The sequence below is a fragment of the Buceros rhinoceros genome, unplaced genomic scaffold (genome assembly GCF_000710305.1).
Source record: "Buceros rhinoceros silvestris isolate BGI_N320 unplaced genomic scaffold, ASM71030v1 scaffold18773, whole genome shotgun sequence".
NCBI lineage: Eukaryota > Metazoa > Chordata > Aves > Bucerotiformes > Bucerotidae > Buceros > Buceros rhinoceros.
In genome coordinates this window covers 32,485-47,840 of record NW_010404418.1, presented here as the reverse complement: position 1 = coordinate 47,840, position 15,356 = coordinate 32,485, and the positions used below count along the sequence as shown (strand labels likewise).

General features: G+C 37.6%; 1 protein-coding gene across 2 annotated transcripts in view; it reads left to right on the top strand.

Moving 5' to 3' along the window:
- Positions 1-2,584: 2,584 nt before the first annotated feature.
- The window catches only part of SPRED1 (sprouty-related, EVH1 domain containing 1), a 23,444-nt gene continuing 10,672 nt past the window's right edge, over positions 2,585-15,356 (top strand). Inside the window, exons 1-4 of one of the 2 annotated variants that reach the window (XM_010133397.1) lie at positions 2,587-2,663; positions 2,705-2,761; positions 10,340-10,508; positions 11,498-11,547. In XM_010133397.1, coding sequence (XP_010131699.1) covers positions 2,628-2,663; positions 2,705-2,761; positions 10,340-10,508; positions 11,498-11,547 — 312 coding nt within the window. In that variant the 5' untranslated portion in view covers positions 2,587-2,627. Of the gene's footprint in view, positions 2,762-10,339; positions 10,509-11,497; positions 11,548-15,356 lie in introns of both variants that reach the window. The other variant, XM_010133398.1, reaches the window with a different exon arrangement.

Genomic DNA, 15,356 nt, shown 5'->3' with positions numbered 1-15,356 from the left:
GGGGGGGGTGTCTCTGGAAAGACTAAAAATAGCTTTAGTTAATAATTGTGAGTTCCTTTACAATATAAACAATATTGCAAAAGAACCACCACCAACAACAAAAGCACAAACTAAGCAGTCTCTAGTCTTTGTCACTATTGCAAGTACAGTTATGAATTTACAGGGTAGTTGTCTGGAAAAACTGTTTTCTTTCAAATTAAGAGGTTATTCATTAAATATTACCTGTTGGGGAATTCTACTTTGGCTCTTGCGCTAATGAAGTGGATTTGACAGTAATTTCTAAAGGATTTTAAAGGATAAACGTTGTTTAAAACAATTTAGAAAATACAGAAGCAAAGCACAAGACTGTTACTAGACCAAGCCAGGCGTCTCAGTATAGGGAAGGGGCAGGGGAGGACTCAGCAGTGACAGAAAACTTCAGGCAAATGGCAGTAGCTAAGCCGATGAGGTATGGTATGTATCCTCCATCTTTGCTTTTCTGTAGCAATTCTTGAGAAGAAAATTGATGTGGAGTATATACTTTCACTAAAAAAAAAATTGTTGTAGTTCAAGTTTCCTTCTGTAGCCTAAGGGAAGTCCTGTGATACCCTTAAATGATGCTTAACTGAACTCTTGCTACGGTCTGTTGGTGCACAAAAGAAAGCTCTAATATTCAGATTTACAACCACATTTAGAGCGAGTAACATTAAAGCTAAATTTGTGTTTCACTTGAATGGGGAGTAGCAAAGAGGATGTGTAGGTTTAACCAGTTGGTGCATCCTGTTTCTTACTGCTTCAGAACAAAGTCCCAGTGTCCTCAATTTCTGTCAGAAGAGGCTCTTCACGTGAGGGAAATGAGACAAAAGACTACCTGTGTTTGAAGTGTACAGTAACAGTCTGAACTTCTCTGAGTGAACTACAGCGATAGAGACCAATGAGTGATTCAACTGCCAGTCATTTTATTGAGCATCGAGATACAGCCATTTTTGTTTGCAGATATTAGAATTGATAGATGCATGCAGTGAAGGATTGGATTTTCTTTATTATATTTGTCTGCTGTGTGGGAAGAGTTACTAAAAGATGTTGGTACAGAAGTGGTGAGAAACATTGACTGAACTGTCATTTTAACTATGAGGTTTAGGGGGAGGAGGAGGCTGGTTTTTGCTTGGAGGGGGCAAAGTCTATAAACAAATTCACTTGCCTGTAAGCTAAAATTGGATGGTCTTGTTTTATTTCCCATTTTGCAAACTGTTATGTATTGAAGCTTAGATGCTTGCAGCAAAATTCTTTTATATATATATACACATATATATATATCAGTGAATCATATGTGTGAATCATGTGTATGTAAGAACATAATACATTAATTACGCAAAAAAGCCTACCTTCAGTTATTTTGGGACATTTGGGAAGAAAAAAAATTGAACAGTGATCGTTTTAAAATACAACAGTATGGTGAATGGTTATATCATGAATAATTTTGTACAGAAGGAACAGTGTTGTCCTCTTCTAATATTTCCTGTTCAATCCTTAAATTTGATGTCACTAATGCTAACTGGCTTAAGTATTTGAACCCTCGATCCGTAATCTGTTGCAAAAGGTACTGTGAAGCTTATTTCTTTTAGAGCATTGGAACGTTCATTCATGGACTATTACATTCATGCCATAAACCATACTTTGAATGCAGCGTCTTACAACATCCTCAGTAAACCGTGTGTTTTTTTCCAACCAACACAGCAGCAAATTCATCACCAAAACTAAAATCTGTCATTTAACTTAAAATACTGAAATAAAAGCTGAGAGAGAAGATCACCAAAACCTCTTTTTTTCTGAGACTGTAAAAAGGGAATTAGTCTTTTAAGTAATGAAGTGATAGCCATTTGTTTATTGTAGAAAAATGTTAAATGATGGAAAAAGCTGTTAAACTGTAAAACGCAAGTAATTTTCCCCACACTGCGAACAGAGGAGAGAACCAGCTAGTAGACGCCACAAATATTAGGCTTTAAGTAGCGTAACTGGTTCTGTTGTCGAACCTCACAGCGTGTGTGTCCTGACCTACCCTTGCAAAGGATGGGTTGTGTGCGTGGGGGGGAGGGAGGGAGGGAAAAATGGGGTTTCTGGCTAGAAGCCTGTTCTTGTTTAGATTTCAGTGGCAGAAGGCCTGACCTCTTTCTGCTTTTTTGTTCTCTTTTCTGAGCAATTTCATGGTGGCTGACTGGCTTCATGATTAGTCTAAAGTAAATCAGGAGCTGATTCTTACTCTCTTCCTGCCCCTGGTCCTCTCCAGCTAGATCACAGAGTTTAAAGTCTTTGGTAGAATATCAGTTTTGACTCCAAGGAACTATATTGTCTGATTAAGTTTCTTTACAAGGAATTGCATGTAAGCTCCGAGAAGTCCTAATGAAGGCATAAAAGTACAGGGACACAAATGTAGAGGGTCTTAGACTGGGTTTTTCTAGGTGACTGTTATACAGGGACAGAACCTTCACAATGTTGTGATCTTGGTTGTGGGTTTGCTGTTTTGGTTTCTGTTTTGTGGGTTTTTTAAGTAGACTTAGCTGTTTTGCGTTTATGGAAAACTAATTTCTTCTTTTGCATCTCTTCCAGTAATAGTTATGCACGAGTGCGAGCTGTGGTGATGACCCGGGATGACTCAAGTGGTGGATGGTTACCACTTGGAGGGGGTGGACTAAGCTGTGTCACAGTCTTCAAAGTCATTCCCCAGGAAGAGAATAGCTGTGCTGATTTTCTTATCCATGGAGAACGACTCAGGGATAAAACGGTAACAATTTACATCCATTTAATATTCCCCTTAAAACTACATCGGACCTTAAGAATAAATGTTTGCTTACTGTTGCTTGTAGACTAGAGAGTAAATTTATAGTCTCAGTCTAATGCTGAGCTTTTATCCATATCAATGATGATGTAACTAAAGAACCAATTATTTGTTTTAGGTGTAATACTATGCATTTTTAGAATTAAGCATGTTGATCTTTAGAAACTTTGAAACTTTTTTTTTAACTGCACATTTCCATCCATTTGGGGAAACATTTTGCTATTCAGGTTTTTTCCAATAGCGGGTTAACATGAAGTCTTGTTAACCTGTTTATACACCTGTGTTTAATAGGAGCATTAACTTGTTAAAACCACAAAATCTGAAGCAATTCCTCAGTAATGATTCAGCCGAGGAGTTTGGCTAAGGCCAGATTTTTCATGAAAACAACTTTTGTATTGGAAGAATTGATCTGGTTTGATGAACAGGCGTTACTCATTTATCAGCTATGTTAAAAACCAGCAATAAACTTGTCTTCAATAGCATCACAAAAGGAAAACTGGTACAGGATCTCGGCCACATCTATCTACGTGCAGACCTGTGGAAGACAAAATTGACTGATTAAGACTTGCTTGGTTACTTGTGTGCCAAGTAGGTGTCTAAAGTGGGGTGTTGGGGGGGATGGTCTCACTGGCAAAACAAAATAGGGTAACGCACAAACCCTCTATCTTAATGACTTTTATCAAGAACTTACTCTTTTCTGCTAATAACTTGTGATTTCTGTGTAAGCTTAAGAAATAGAGGTGCTTCTGATCCCGTACTGCCGATTCTTTCTCACAAGCATACGAATTTCTCCCTTGAGGCAGGACTGCTGAGTTTTCTGCCTTGCCTGTGACTGTTGTAGGAAGAGAGCATATAAATAGAAATTCTGCTGACTCAGTTGTTTCAGCGAGGCGTAGTGCTATTAGCAGAGTACCCTGTGTTCCCGCACAGCTATGTGCACCTGCAGTTCCTTCCTCACTTTGCAGTAGTTCCCTTTAGAACTTTTTTTTTACCCTTATTGAGGCTCTTTTTGAGCAGCTTAATTGCATTTAGAGATACTTGACAATTTGCTCTTAATTCTTAATACGACATTCACAGCTTGCCTTCAGAATTTGAGGATTATAACATGCTTGGAACTGAAGGCTGGTTTAACGTTTTTCCCGGATCTGTATGAAAATGTCGCAGCCATCAGTGTCCTGATCTGTTTTGCACTCGCTCTCCTGCTTCCCTTGGGCAAACCTTGTTTCATTTCTACTGCTCTTAGGTTTTAAATATCTCTGCTCCTCTTCCTGTCCAAAATTGAGCTCATGTTAAGATGAATGTGTTTTCCAAAACTTTATTGTCCTGAACAGGTTTTTTTGTTTGTTTTGGTTTGTGGTTTTTGTGTGTGTCCCATCCTGTGTCCGTCTGTCCCACCTTACTGCCCCGAATGTGACCTGCTAGGCTGTCAGGGCAGATTGTGATCTTCCTGCAGTTTAGGAAGTTGCAGTTGGAAGTCAGTGCCTCAAAAACACAGGATAAGAGATGGAAGAAATGCAGCTAGGAAGAACATTTATCCCATGCTTATTGAATAAAGCTCAGGGAACTATTAAATAGAGATTTAGACTGTGGGGAAAAAGACCATAGAGCCGGTGATGCTTTGGTAACAGAGTAAGAGACTTCAGGTAATGCACTTAGAAGCAACAGGTAATGTGTGATGAATTAACAACAGAATTGCACACTATGCAACAAGACCCCTGTTGGCATAAAAGAAACAAGATTCTGCACTGAGGTATGCGAGAACATCATGAGCTCGTGACACTTTTTCAGAAGGACCATAGCAGAGGCTTCATGAGAAACCCTGTTGGACAGGGATTCGGTCGCTGAATCCAAAACTGTTCTAATCTTTCTACTTTCAATATAGTTAATTGCTTTACATTTGTTCTTAGGATATTCCTGTGGCTTTACCGTTCAAACACGATTTTTAACCTTTTCTTTAATGAGGCTAAGCAATTAGAGGTTTTAATCCAAATAAAATTGACAGGTGGCTATTGTATTTCCTAATACAAAGAAAAGACTAAGAAAAACAAGACCGAGAAGTTGAAATGTAATTGTCTGTTCCAACCGAAAGAGTGCAGAAGGCCATGTTCTTAAAAAGCAACCCTGAAAAGGACTGTGGAAGATTACTTCAGTGACATAAAATGCTGTAGTTTTTTTCTTTAAACTGTAAGTGGAAGTTGTTCTTGGTTCATTGCTTGCTATCATGTAGTGACCAAGTAGTTTGATCATCTTCTGATTTATACTGAGTGTTACACGGAATCTGCTGTTCCTGTGCTCCAGCGTCACTGTAATCTCATTTTAGAATGGCCTTGGTGTGTAAATCTGTATACCTGAATAATCCTTGAAGTTAGTCATACGTGATTTAGTTGGTTGCTCTGCCATTGTATTTGCTAAGCGAAAGTAGCAAGATTGTTTTGAAAAAGCTTTCTAAACCATTTTGAACATCTCAGTTATTAAGTCTTTGAGAACATCTGTCTTTACGAATGTTTAATCTATTGTAGTATCTAAAATTCATTACAGTGCAGTCAGCTGGACCTCAATTTCCAGGTCACTCATTTTTTGCAAAGTACACACAGCCATTTCTAAAAATACTTCTGATAAATGAAGTAATCCTTACAAACCGACTCTTCCCCCAAGCCCCCTAGGTCACATTGCACACTCTTAAAATACCTTTATTAACTAGATTATATTTTGATTTCCTTGGGCCAGTATGCCTTCCTTTTGTCAACTGGCTCATCTTGCAGGCAAGGTGCAGAAATTCCCTTGTCCTGGAGAACCTGTAGTGTGGACCTTGAAGCACTTTTCTGGGACACGAAGAAGCATGAGTTTGAAATACTTCAGGTTCAAGAACCGATAGAATTCAGATCTATGGCTTTTAGCTAAGATAAATGGGCATCATAATGCCAGTTCAACCCATTTGTCAATAGAAAGGTGGAATTTATTCCAAAGCAACTTGAAATCCATAGGTGAGGTATTTGATTGGAGATATCTTCCAGATGCCTCCTAAATGGTTGTTCTCAAAAAGAATAAGAAATCTTTTACCTCTTCTCTTACTGTTTCTTATAAGCTAGCTTTAGTTGCTGCTTCTCCAAGCACTGCTCCTGACCTGACGTTGCAAAGCTATTCCAGTGTGCCGGATCTCTCCACGTGTTTTGTGGGATGTATGGGCATTTAATTACGACTGTAGGTATCAATCTGTAGGTCACCTGTATCAGTTAGTACTTGGGGACTGATCATCAAAATCCTGAAGTTCCTTGTTGGGAGAGGGTTCTTTACATACCTGAGAGTTAGGTTGATTTCAGCTGTTTAATGAACCAGCTTCAGGCTACACGTAGAAATTCCAAAATTTTTTTGCAGTACTGAGCTATTTAAAACAGCGGATGACATTCAAGAGAATCAACATGGTGACACCATTGAATTAATTTAGGAGAGAGAATGTTCCCTGACAGTTTGCTCAGGTTGTTTATATCTGTGTTGAAATGTAAAGGTATTTTTTAAAGACTTTAGACATAATTACATGTTCCCTCCTTTATTTTATTCACTTTCTTAGATCTGGCTCAAGCCAGTCTGTCTGGAACAATTGCAGTCCCTCCTAACCTGGGCAGGTCTGCTGCTCTCGTTTGCTGTGTTTACAGTAGTTCTATCTTAAAGGCACGAGTGTTAAACATACATTAGGCTCGAGCTTACAGGCTTTTAGGCTTTGGTGAATTGTACATTCTTGAATGAAGAGCCTGATAGACTCCTCTGTTCTGTTTTTTTTCTCCTCCAGTCCTTTGCCATGCAGGTTTTCACTGAAGGAGAAAAAACAAAGTGACTAGTATCCTTTGGATCGTGAGTCAGGAGTGACAAATCAAAGTCTTAAAATCTCTCTTTTGAATAACAGGTAATTGTGTAAAGGGAGAGATACAAAGCCAAAACCAGATAAAAGTACTGTCTCTTCTAAAAATCTGGTGTGCAAAAACTTAATTTATCATTTACTCTTTAAATTGGTTTAAAGGTTTGATTCTGGTGGGCTGTAGTACAGTCCTTATATCATCTTGCCTTTTGAACTGGAAAAAAAAGGGCAACACATAGAAGAGGAATAATCACGTCACACGGTGACAGAGGCACTGGGCCACACGCCCTGTAGCGTGAAAATACTCAGGTCATGCTGCTTGGTCCCAAGAGAAAAGCCTGTGATTCTGTTGAGCAGAAAAGGCATTCAGAAGTCTCATCAAAACCAACATGCTTATGCGTTTCTAGATCTGAGCTGGGAAATGAGAAATGATGAAACGATCTATCTACGTGTGATGTTGTAATCTGTTGAAAGTGCAGGTCAAACCCAGTAAAATAGTATCCAGTATTCAGAAATGTTCGGTTACAGGGTCTGTTTTCAAAACAGAAATTTCTCAAATGCAGTAATTTTTTTTTCATACTTGTTTCCGAAATTTATCCTAAATACTCATTTTTGTTTAAAAATTGTTGGTTTAGAAGTGTTGAAATCCAGAATTTCTGGCTTCAGAGACTGACCTCGCCTACGCAAGCCCGATAGTTTCTAATACCTTTAAGAATACAGCTTGTAGAGGTGAGAAACATAGCAAGCATTTTTGAGTAGCTCTGAAATCATTTGGCTTGCACTAAATGACGTCTGGATATTAAAAGGATTCTTTCACTGCATAGTAAATACAGCCCTATTCATGCTCTGAGAGTTTAGATCTCGATGACGTGGATCTGGAGCTCTTCGTCTTGAGTCTGATAACTCGGCAACATTTCCCATCATGTGCTAAAGTGTCTGCTTCATATTGGCATGGAAGTCTTATATTAAATCTCTAAATGAAGAAAACCTTCAGAACAGTATCCCATGTTTGTTGCAAAAGGCAATTTTGTTAAGCTGTAGTCACTCAGTTTACAGTTTTGCAGGTTTTTGTTGCACTTTATCACCGGAGATCTTAGGGGGAAGATCTATCTATAACAACTTGGAAAGGCAGATTTTTGGTAACATGTGGGAGGGTGTGATACCATCTTCACACAGAATGTGGAAAGTTCCGAACAATATCAAAGCGCAGTAATAAATAATCAGAGTTTTGAATGTTTGAAGACTAAAAAACCAAACAAACAAAAAAAAGGGGCAAGCTTGGTGTTGGTTTCCAGGGTTTGGAGTCCGTATATTGGGATACTTCCTCCCCAGCCCCAACAATAGTTTGCATGCCTCAGCATAAAGAATCCTTTGACCACATTATGTTTAAGAGGGAAAAATATGTTGCTGCTGCAAAGCATAAAAATGTTTTGTGGACCAAAAAATTGCTTTAGGGGCTGGTTGGTACATTTTTTGTTTCGTTTGGGTTTTTAGTGTTTCTGGATACGATAAAAACTCTCCAGGGCTGTGAGTCCCAATGCCCATTCTGACCTACAATTTTTTAGTTTTCTCTCAGGTGGGACAGGCCTACATTCTAGTCAGTATGGGGTTTTTTAAGTCTGATAACAGATAAAATTTTGATGCAACTAGTTTTTCCCCTTTTAATGCCCTTAACCACTTATATCCACTGTGTTGACAGTCTTCGTACAGCTTTAGATCTGAAAAATCAGTGTCATCCTGTCGAATTTCCTGTTTCCTTAGGTCAAGCTGACCACAGTTAATGGTGTTGGATAGGAAGTTTGCTTGGTTTGTTAACGATGGCTTGTCTAATAAAACGTGAGGGTTGGAGGTGAGGGATAGGTGGTAGCGGCGTTGCTTTTTGGGTGGGGGGCTTGCTTTGGGGGTTTTCTGATTTGGTTCAGCTTCTACTCAGTGACGTTTCAAGCCAGTAGTTTCTCTCCAGTGGTACTATGTTTTAAAAATACTTGTCATCCATGTGTGAACTTCCAGTATAAAATAATCTGAATTAACTCCTTTGGAAGCAGATGTTCATTGAAATGCTGTAAAATCTGTCTTACTGTATTTTTTGTTGATATTTTGGGTGAAACTGCAGGCAAAATACAGTGTGAAAATATTTGGTGTTCAATACAGTAGAGTGCTCACAGACCTAGAAAACGCAGTGATGTGAGAGAGCTTCATTTTTAACTCCTCTTTTTTAAAATCACCAAAAGGAACAAAGAACGATCATTCGTTCACCTTAGAACAGCAGAATGATACTTTTTTTTTTCCTGCAGCACCTTTTTCTGCACACCTACAGCAAGTAGTTAGATTCCTTCCTCTGCCTTCTTGCAGTCAGTTGTATGTTGTTGACCGTTTAGGGAATTCGGAGTGGAGTAACAAAAATTATTTTAATGCTGAAAGAGTTTATATGTGCAGGAAGAACGTCATCGTTCTAGAGACAGAGCTAAAATGCGGTAAGACTGGAGCAGAAATTATTAGTGGTGGGTTATATGGTAGGGGGAACAAAGAATGAAAAGCAGGAGAAGAAAAACTTACTTGCCTGTGTAATCATTAGACAAATAAAGGAGAGAAAGAACACGAATAATCTCAGTACAGACATACTTTTTAAAATTTGGAGATTTTTTCTGTTATGTTTATAATTAACACAATTTTTTCCTTACGTGCTGTAAGGAATTTTGTATTTTCTCTCAAAAAGCTGCGTATGTGGCAAAACTGAAAATTCTGGAAATACATCGATGTTGAAATGATAGAGTATTAAAATGCCTCATTCACCTCTCAGTGTGGGTTTTCAGAATCTAGTAGTAATACAGAGCTACAGGTTGTCTTGTGCATTTCATTATACCTAGTGCTACAGAAGCAGATCGCTACATGTCCCTCCATACTTTCGTGTTCACCTTGGTTTTTTTTTTAATTGAGAATGTAAGAAGGTGCATAAAATAGAGGCAATTTAAAGTGGGTAAATTATTTGAAGACTACAACTTTGCTTAATTACTGAATGTGCACATATACCTGTAATGGTTTTGTAGCCAGATAATCCTGCTGATTATCCTAATTACTGGTTTTGTAATAGTTGAACATGAGCCATAATTGTATTTGTGTCTAGGTACAGACAGTAATACATTCAAAAAGATTTTAACTTTGATTAATTTCAGTTTTTAAAATAATTCTCCTGTATTATTTTCCCTTGTCTGGCAGCCTTTCTGGGAGAAGACTAACACTGCCCAAAAGCAGCATAAAGTTAGTCCAGTGCCCAGAAATTGTATAGAATAGAATTACCAGGGATACAGTGGTACTTGATATCAGCACGGTAAAGTTTTTTGGGGCTGTGGTCTATTTCATTGTCGAACGTCTAGCACGCCTGTACTGGCAGAAGCGCTTGCTGCAGGTCTGGAATACTTTTGAGGCTGGGAAGGTTCACTCGGTATCCAAATAGTGTCCTTAACCCATACCTCTTATCAGCAGCTGTTCGTGAATAATTTGGCCATAACTGAAACAAAGTTAAAATTACATCCTTGCAGCAGGAAGAATTGCCAGAGACTTTTATCTCCTCTTCTGATGTATGTTTTCAGTAATTCGTGGAGACAACATTTTAATCTCAAATTTGATGTATTAGTCAGTGATCTCTTTTCCTGCTGTCTTCTTCGTTGAAGGTGGTCTTGGAATGCACATTAAAGAAGGACCTCGTTTACAACAAAGTTACTCCTACTTTTTACCACTGGAAGATTGATGACAAGAAGTTTGGCCTCACATTTCAGAGTCCTGCTGATGCAAGAGCATTTGACAGAGGTATTCGGCGAGCAGTGGAGGATATTTCTCAAGGTACATATTTCACATGAAGGGGTTGGTGGGTGGTGGGGTGTGGAGTGTTCAGTAAACGAGGTAGTTCAAAGCCCTTTGCATGCCATTAATACAGACAGTATTCAGTGGTGTAGATTGATCTGTAGCATACTGAGATTCTAACAGCTGACAGACTGGTTCTGAGCACAGATTTATATGGGACAGTAGAAGATTTTACTCTTAATATGGTGAACTGGTTCTAGAGCTTCACTGACCTCATGGAAACTAGGGAGCAAACTGAAGCTCATCGAGTCTCGATTCTGAGCTGAAAAAATGATACATGTATTGCTGGATGGGGAGAGGGAGGCAGGGAGGAGAACAGGTGTCTGAATAGAAAGAACACCTCTTTGGGGCTTGTAAAAAGTAACTCGGAGAAATAGAAGCAATATTCTGTGCTAGGATGTGCTGTAAATTTAGGGATTTAATAGTGTTACCATATTAGCAAAGGGAGAAGCATGTTTCTGAAGGGGAATGCTTCTGGACATGCTAGAATGACATCTTTTGAACTGTGCTGATACTGTCCCTATCTCTGCAAGAGAAATAGCTAGAGAGCATAGGAGTCCTTTTCTCTCTTAGGGTCTCACAGTTCCAATTTCTGCTGATTTGTAGCAAAATACAGCTCAGCATGCATTCATGCCAACCAAATGTATCCACCTTTAATTTTCAAAATGCTACATTACAAGAATATACTTCCTTGCTTCTGACACTTGGAAAATGCTTTTACAACAAAGGTGTGAACAGGAGACGCAAGTGGGGCTAGGAACAGTCAGTAATGTAAAATACAGAACCTAGAAGTGAATGGTGCTTTCTAAAATCAACGTGAAATGCAGTGATCTACTGGTTAAAAAAGTAAACAAGCATATTTCTATCATAGCTGGATATTGAAGGATGGTGTAGACTACTGGAAGCAGTAAACTGTAAATCAAAACAAAATAACCATGTGTATTTTGTGGGTGGTTTTTTTTACTTAGGTTATCCACACTCCCAAAATGATGTTGAAGTGGCAGAAGACTGCTTTCAAGTGAGTAATTAATTTTTTTAATTAATTGTGAAGTTGTTTTTTGAAGAATTCATTGAACAATTTTATGTTTCCATTAGTGAGAATAAGCAAAATAAGATTAATAGCAAAATTTGGTTTAATGAAATAAGTTCCAGACAGGTATCTAGAAGACTTACAATGTTGTCTGTCCTAAACTAAGTAGTCAATGTTTAATCAATAGGAAGATTAACCATCTTGAGTTTAATTTTTAAGTCTACAATGTCTGTTCTAGGTTATGTGTCCTCTTTGAACTCATAAAATATTCTTCTGGGGGAAAAAAAAGTACAGGGGTCAGGAATCTTCTTTTTACATGCACTTCGTGTCTTTTTTCCCTCCTAGATTTCACTCTGCAGTGATGGACACTTCTAACACTGTATGGTTAGAGTCAAAAAGATGCTGAAATAATGGTTAAAAGATTCTAGTCCAAATGAGGGCAGAAGTTCAGATAAAAAAACCACTTGTTGAGATTTAAATTTTTATTGATTCTTATTTTCACCAGTCAATTTCTATAGGTCATAATGCATAAGAGGTAAAAACTCACCTTCTCCTACACTTCAGAGTTAAAATGCTTTACAGAAATACCATACCAGCTGCTGTAACACTGAAGCGTAGCACTGCCTGCTAATAACCAAGAATCCAATAATTAAAAAGCCAGTATAAGCAAATACTACGGATACGTATGTGCAGTAAATAGCTGTAATACAGCTGTGTAAAACCCTACTTGTGTCTGTGGTGCTTGTCACCTCTTCTTTCCTAGCCAAAACTTTCCCTGAAACTGTAGATTTGTTCACACACATGTTCAGTTTGCAGAGTGCAGATATTTAAATTACTATGGAGCTGATACAGAAAGTTAACTCGGGGGTCTCAGTGCCTGTTCAGAAAACTGATAGTATTCCTAAGTGGTTTCTTGAGAGGAAAAAGTTAGTCATTTATGCAATACTCAATTCTTTATCAGTGTAGATGGATGCAGTGTAGATGGATGCAGTGTAGATGGATGCAGTGTAGAACCTCTTCAACGTAATATCAAGAAAATTAGCAGCCTGTTTTGAAGGTGTGTGTGAGAATCCAGTAATGATAGGAGACAGAGTCAAGTATTTAGAAAGGATACCGCAATGCAGTGGCAATGCAGAAGAGTTTCCTGATTTCTTCCCATTTTACGGTAGAAGAAATGTATCTCTTTGTGTTGGCTGTGCAGCCACCTGTTGTTCTTTATGTTCAGTGCTTTATTTTAAGGCACTTTAAAGTACAATTGCTATAAATATTAGATATTTTTGGATTTAAAACAGGAATGCGATTTTTGACAGGGTGGAGGAAATGTGTGCCAAAGTTAATGCAGTCCTTAATCAGCTTTTAAAAGACTTGTTTAAACATGCTTTGTTGCAAGAATTAATAATTGAGCAATTTCTACAGGCCTAATGAGATTAGAGGAAACTAATTACCTCTCGATTATGCTGCCTAGTTATTAGTTTCTATATAAGGGTGCCAAAATTGAAGCAAGTATCTGTGATTCTCTATAGTTAGAAAGTTTGTATTTGGGACAGTGGAGAAAAGTGTATTTACATCACCTGCATAGATGAAAATAAGACATATTTAGATATGTAAAGAGATGATGTAGATTTACTTTATTTAAAAAAAATATATAAAAATGCATGTATTTTTTTAAAATACTCTATATATGTAACTTACAGGTACAGACAATCCTGTTTGGTGCAAACTGCTGGTAGAATTTTCTTTTACATTCCAGACAGGAAAACATATTTCATGATTTCACTGCAACACACATTGCTTAATTGTGGATTTGTGCTGTTGATAGATGGCAGGAATTAATTGATTTCTAGAGGCAAAAAACCTAGCCCATCTCTCTTACTATATCGCTGCATGCCAAAGTAACATAAATAATACTGGAATTGCCTATTGGTAACAATACTAGAAGTGGAGGGGAAAAAAAAGAAATGCAGGGGCAGCTGAACCCGCCCTGTTTTAGCTATGCTTCATTTAAATCAGTTTTATCTATCAATAACGAAGCTGAAATTGCAGGGTCATGAGTTTCAGTGTAGAAATGCTACAGGATTTTAGTTACAGGCACCAGGTCTAGTCATCAAGAATACCTTGGGAATAACAAATAGTGTACGGTTTCCTTCAAATGATTAATTCCTTCCCTCTTCCAAGATTGGTACTGTTATAAGTGCAACTTCATAACCCAGTTGTTGGGGTTTTTTGTTCGTTTTTTGACTTGAAAGACTGCTAAGACCGTTTAGAGATAATGTATCATGTATTTGGAGGTTGTGTTGACTTGTCCCCCCTTCTTCCTACCCCACTATAGTTTAAAAAGGCTAATGATTTTTTTTTTTTGTTACCATGTTTATTCTATAAGCTGCTTTTCCAAGTCTCCAATGATGTTTTTGAGTAAGTTTTGGAATATACCTATGCATGGGCATTGAAGAGCAGATTGACACTTGGATATGAAGGTGACAGGATGTTTGTTGTTTCATCAGAACGATTTTCCAGAATTGTTATTTGTAACCTCTAAGGAATGAAGTACAAAAGGTCAAGTAGTGAAGCTCCTCCATTTAATTAAAAATATTAAGTAGTCATAACTTGTTTCTAAAATAGCAGCATATCAAAGAAAAGGGTTATTTCACACTTAATTTTCATAGCATGTTTGTTAATGCACTTATATTTTTGTCTATACCCTGTGGTAACTGTAATGTGAATTGGTGGTGTTTGGTCTCATTTCTTTCTCTCTTAGTGTGGTAACTAAAGTTCCCAGGATGTCATCACAGTGCCTTTGAAAATACTAATTTTAACAGGCCTTTGCCGTTTACATCATCTGCTGTGGAGGTGTTTTGCTTATGCTGTTCCAGTCATCTTACACAGCACTATTTAGTGACCATGCAATTTACTTTGTAACAAAAGGTTCACAGAAGCTTTATTTTACAAAAACAACTTGACATTATGACTTGTAAGAAAATGTGAAATCATTTACCCTCCACGCTGTGGTGTTTTTATGGAGAAGAAAATATTGCGTGAGAAAACACTAAAGATTAGCGATATTTTAGTGTACAATAAACTGGCTAGGTGTAGTTCCTAGGAGTAAAACTAATACTAATTTATATTATCCATTTAAAATACATCTAATAATATATTGTGCTAAAATTATTTGAGTGTATTAAGCTTTTTTGTGGAGCAGAATTTAAAAAAAAAGAGGATTTTTTTCTTCTCTCTAGTATACAGCCCTTTTTACATCTCCATTGCTCTCTCATTTCCTCAATTCTTCTTTGTGTTTTAATTTATTAGTTCCTTTTGTGGAATCCATTAAAAACCTCTAGTATGCTTTGTGTATTCAGGTAGAACAGCCTGGTAAGAAAGAGGCATGTCAAATGCTTTGGTTTTTGCTTTAAACTGTACAAAACATTGAGAGTAATCTAAGCAGTACTTCAGTCCATCTCAGAAATACACACCTGATCATAACAGTGCCATTGCCAAATAGGAGAAGAGTTGCTCCATCAGTCTTAGAAACAGCTAAAGCAGAAGGAACGTAGTCAAATTTCAGATGTTTTTGAAACCTGGACAATTTATTCACAATTAAAAAAAAAGAAAAAAGCATGTAAATGCTTCTTGTGTTGGTTAGCATCAAAGAGCAGATTTTTAGGCCTCACAGGAAGTACAAGAAGCTGGGATGCGATGGAAATGTGGTCTCTCATCCATCCTTCTGTGTAATCATTAAACTTTCTTAGAGCAGAACATTTTTAACAATGTTTGCAGAACAATGTTGAATTCTCTCCCAGACT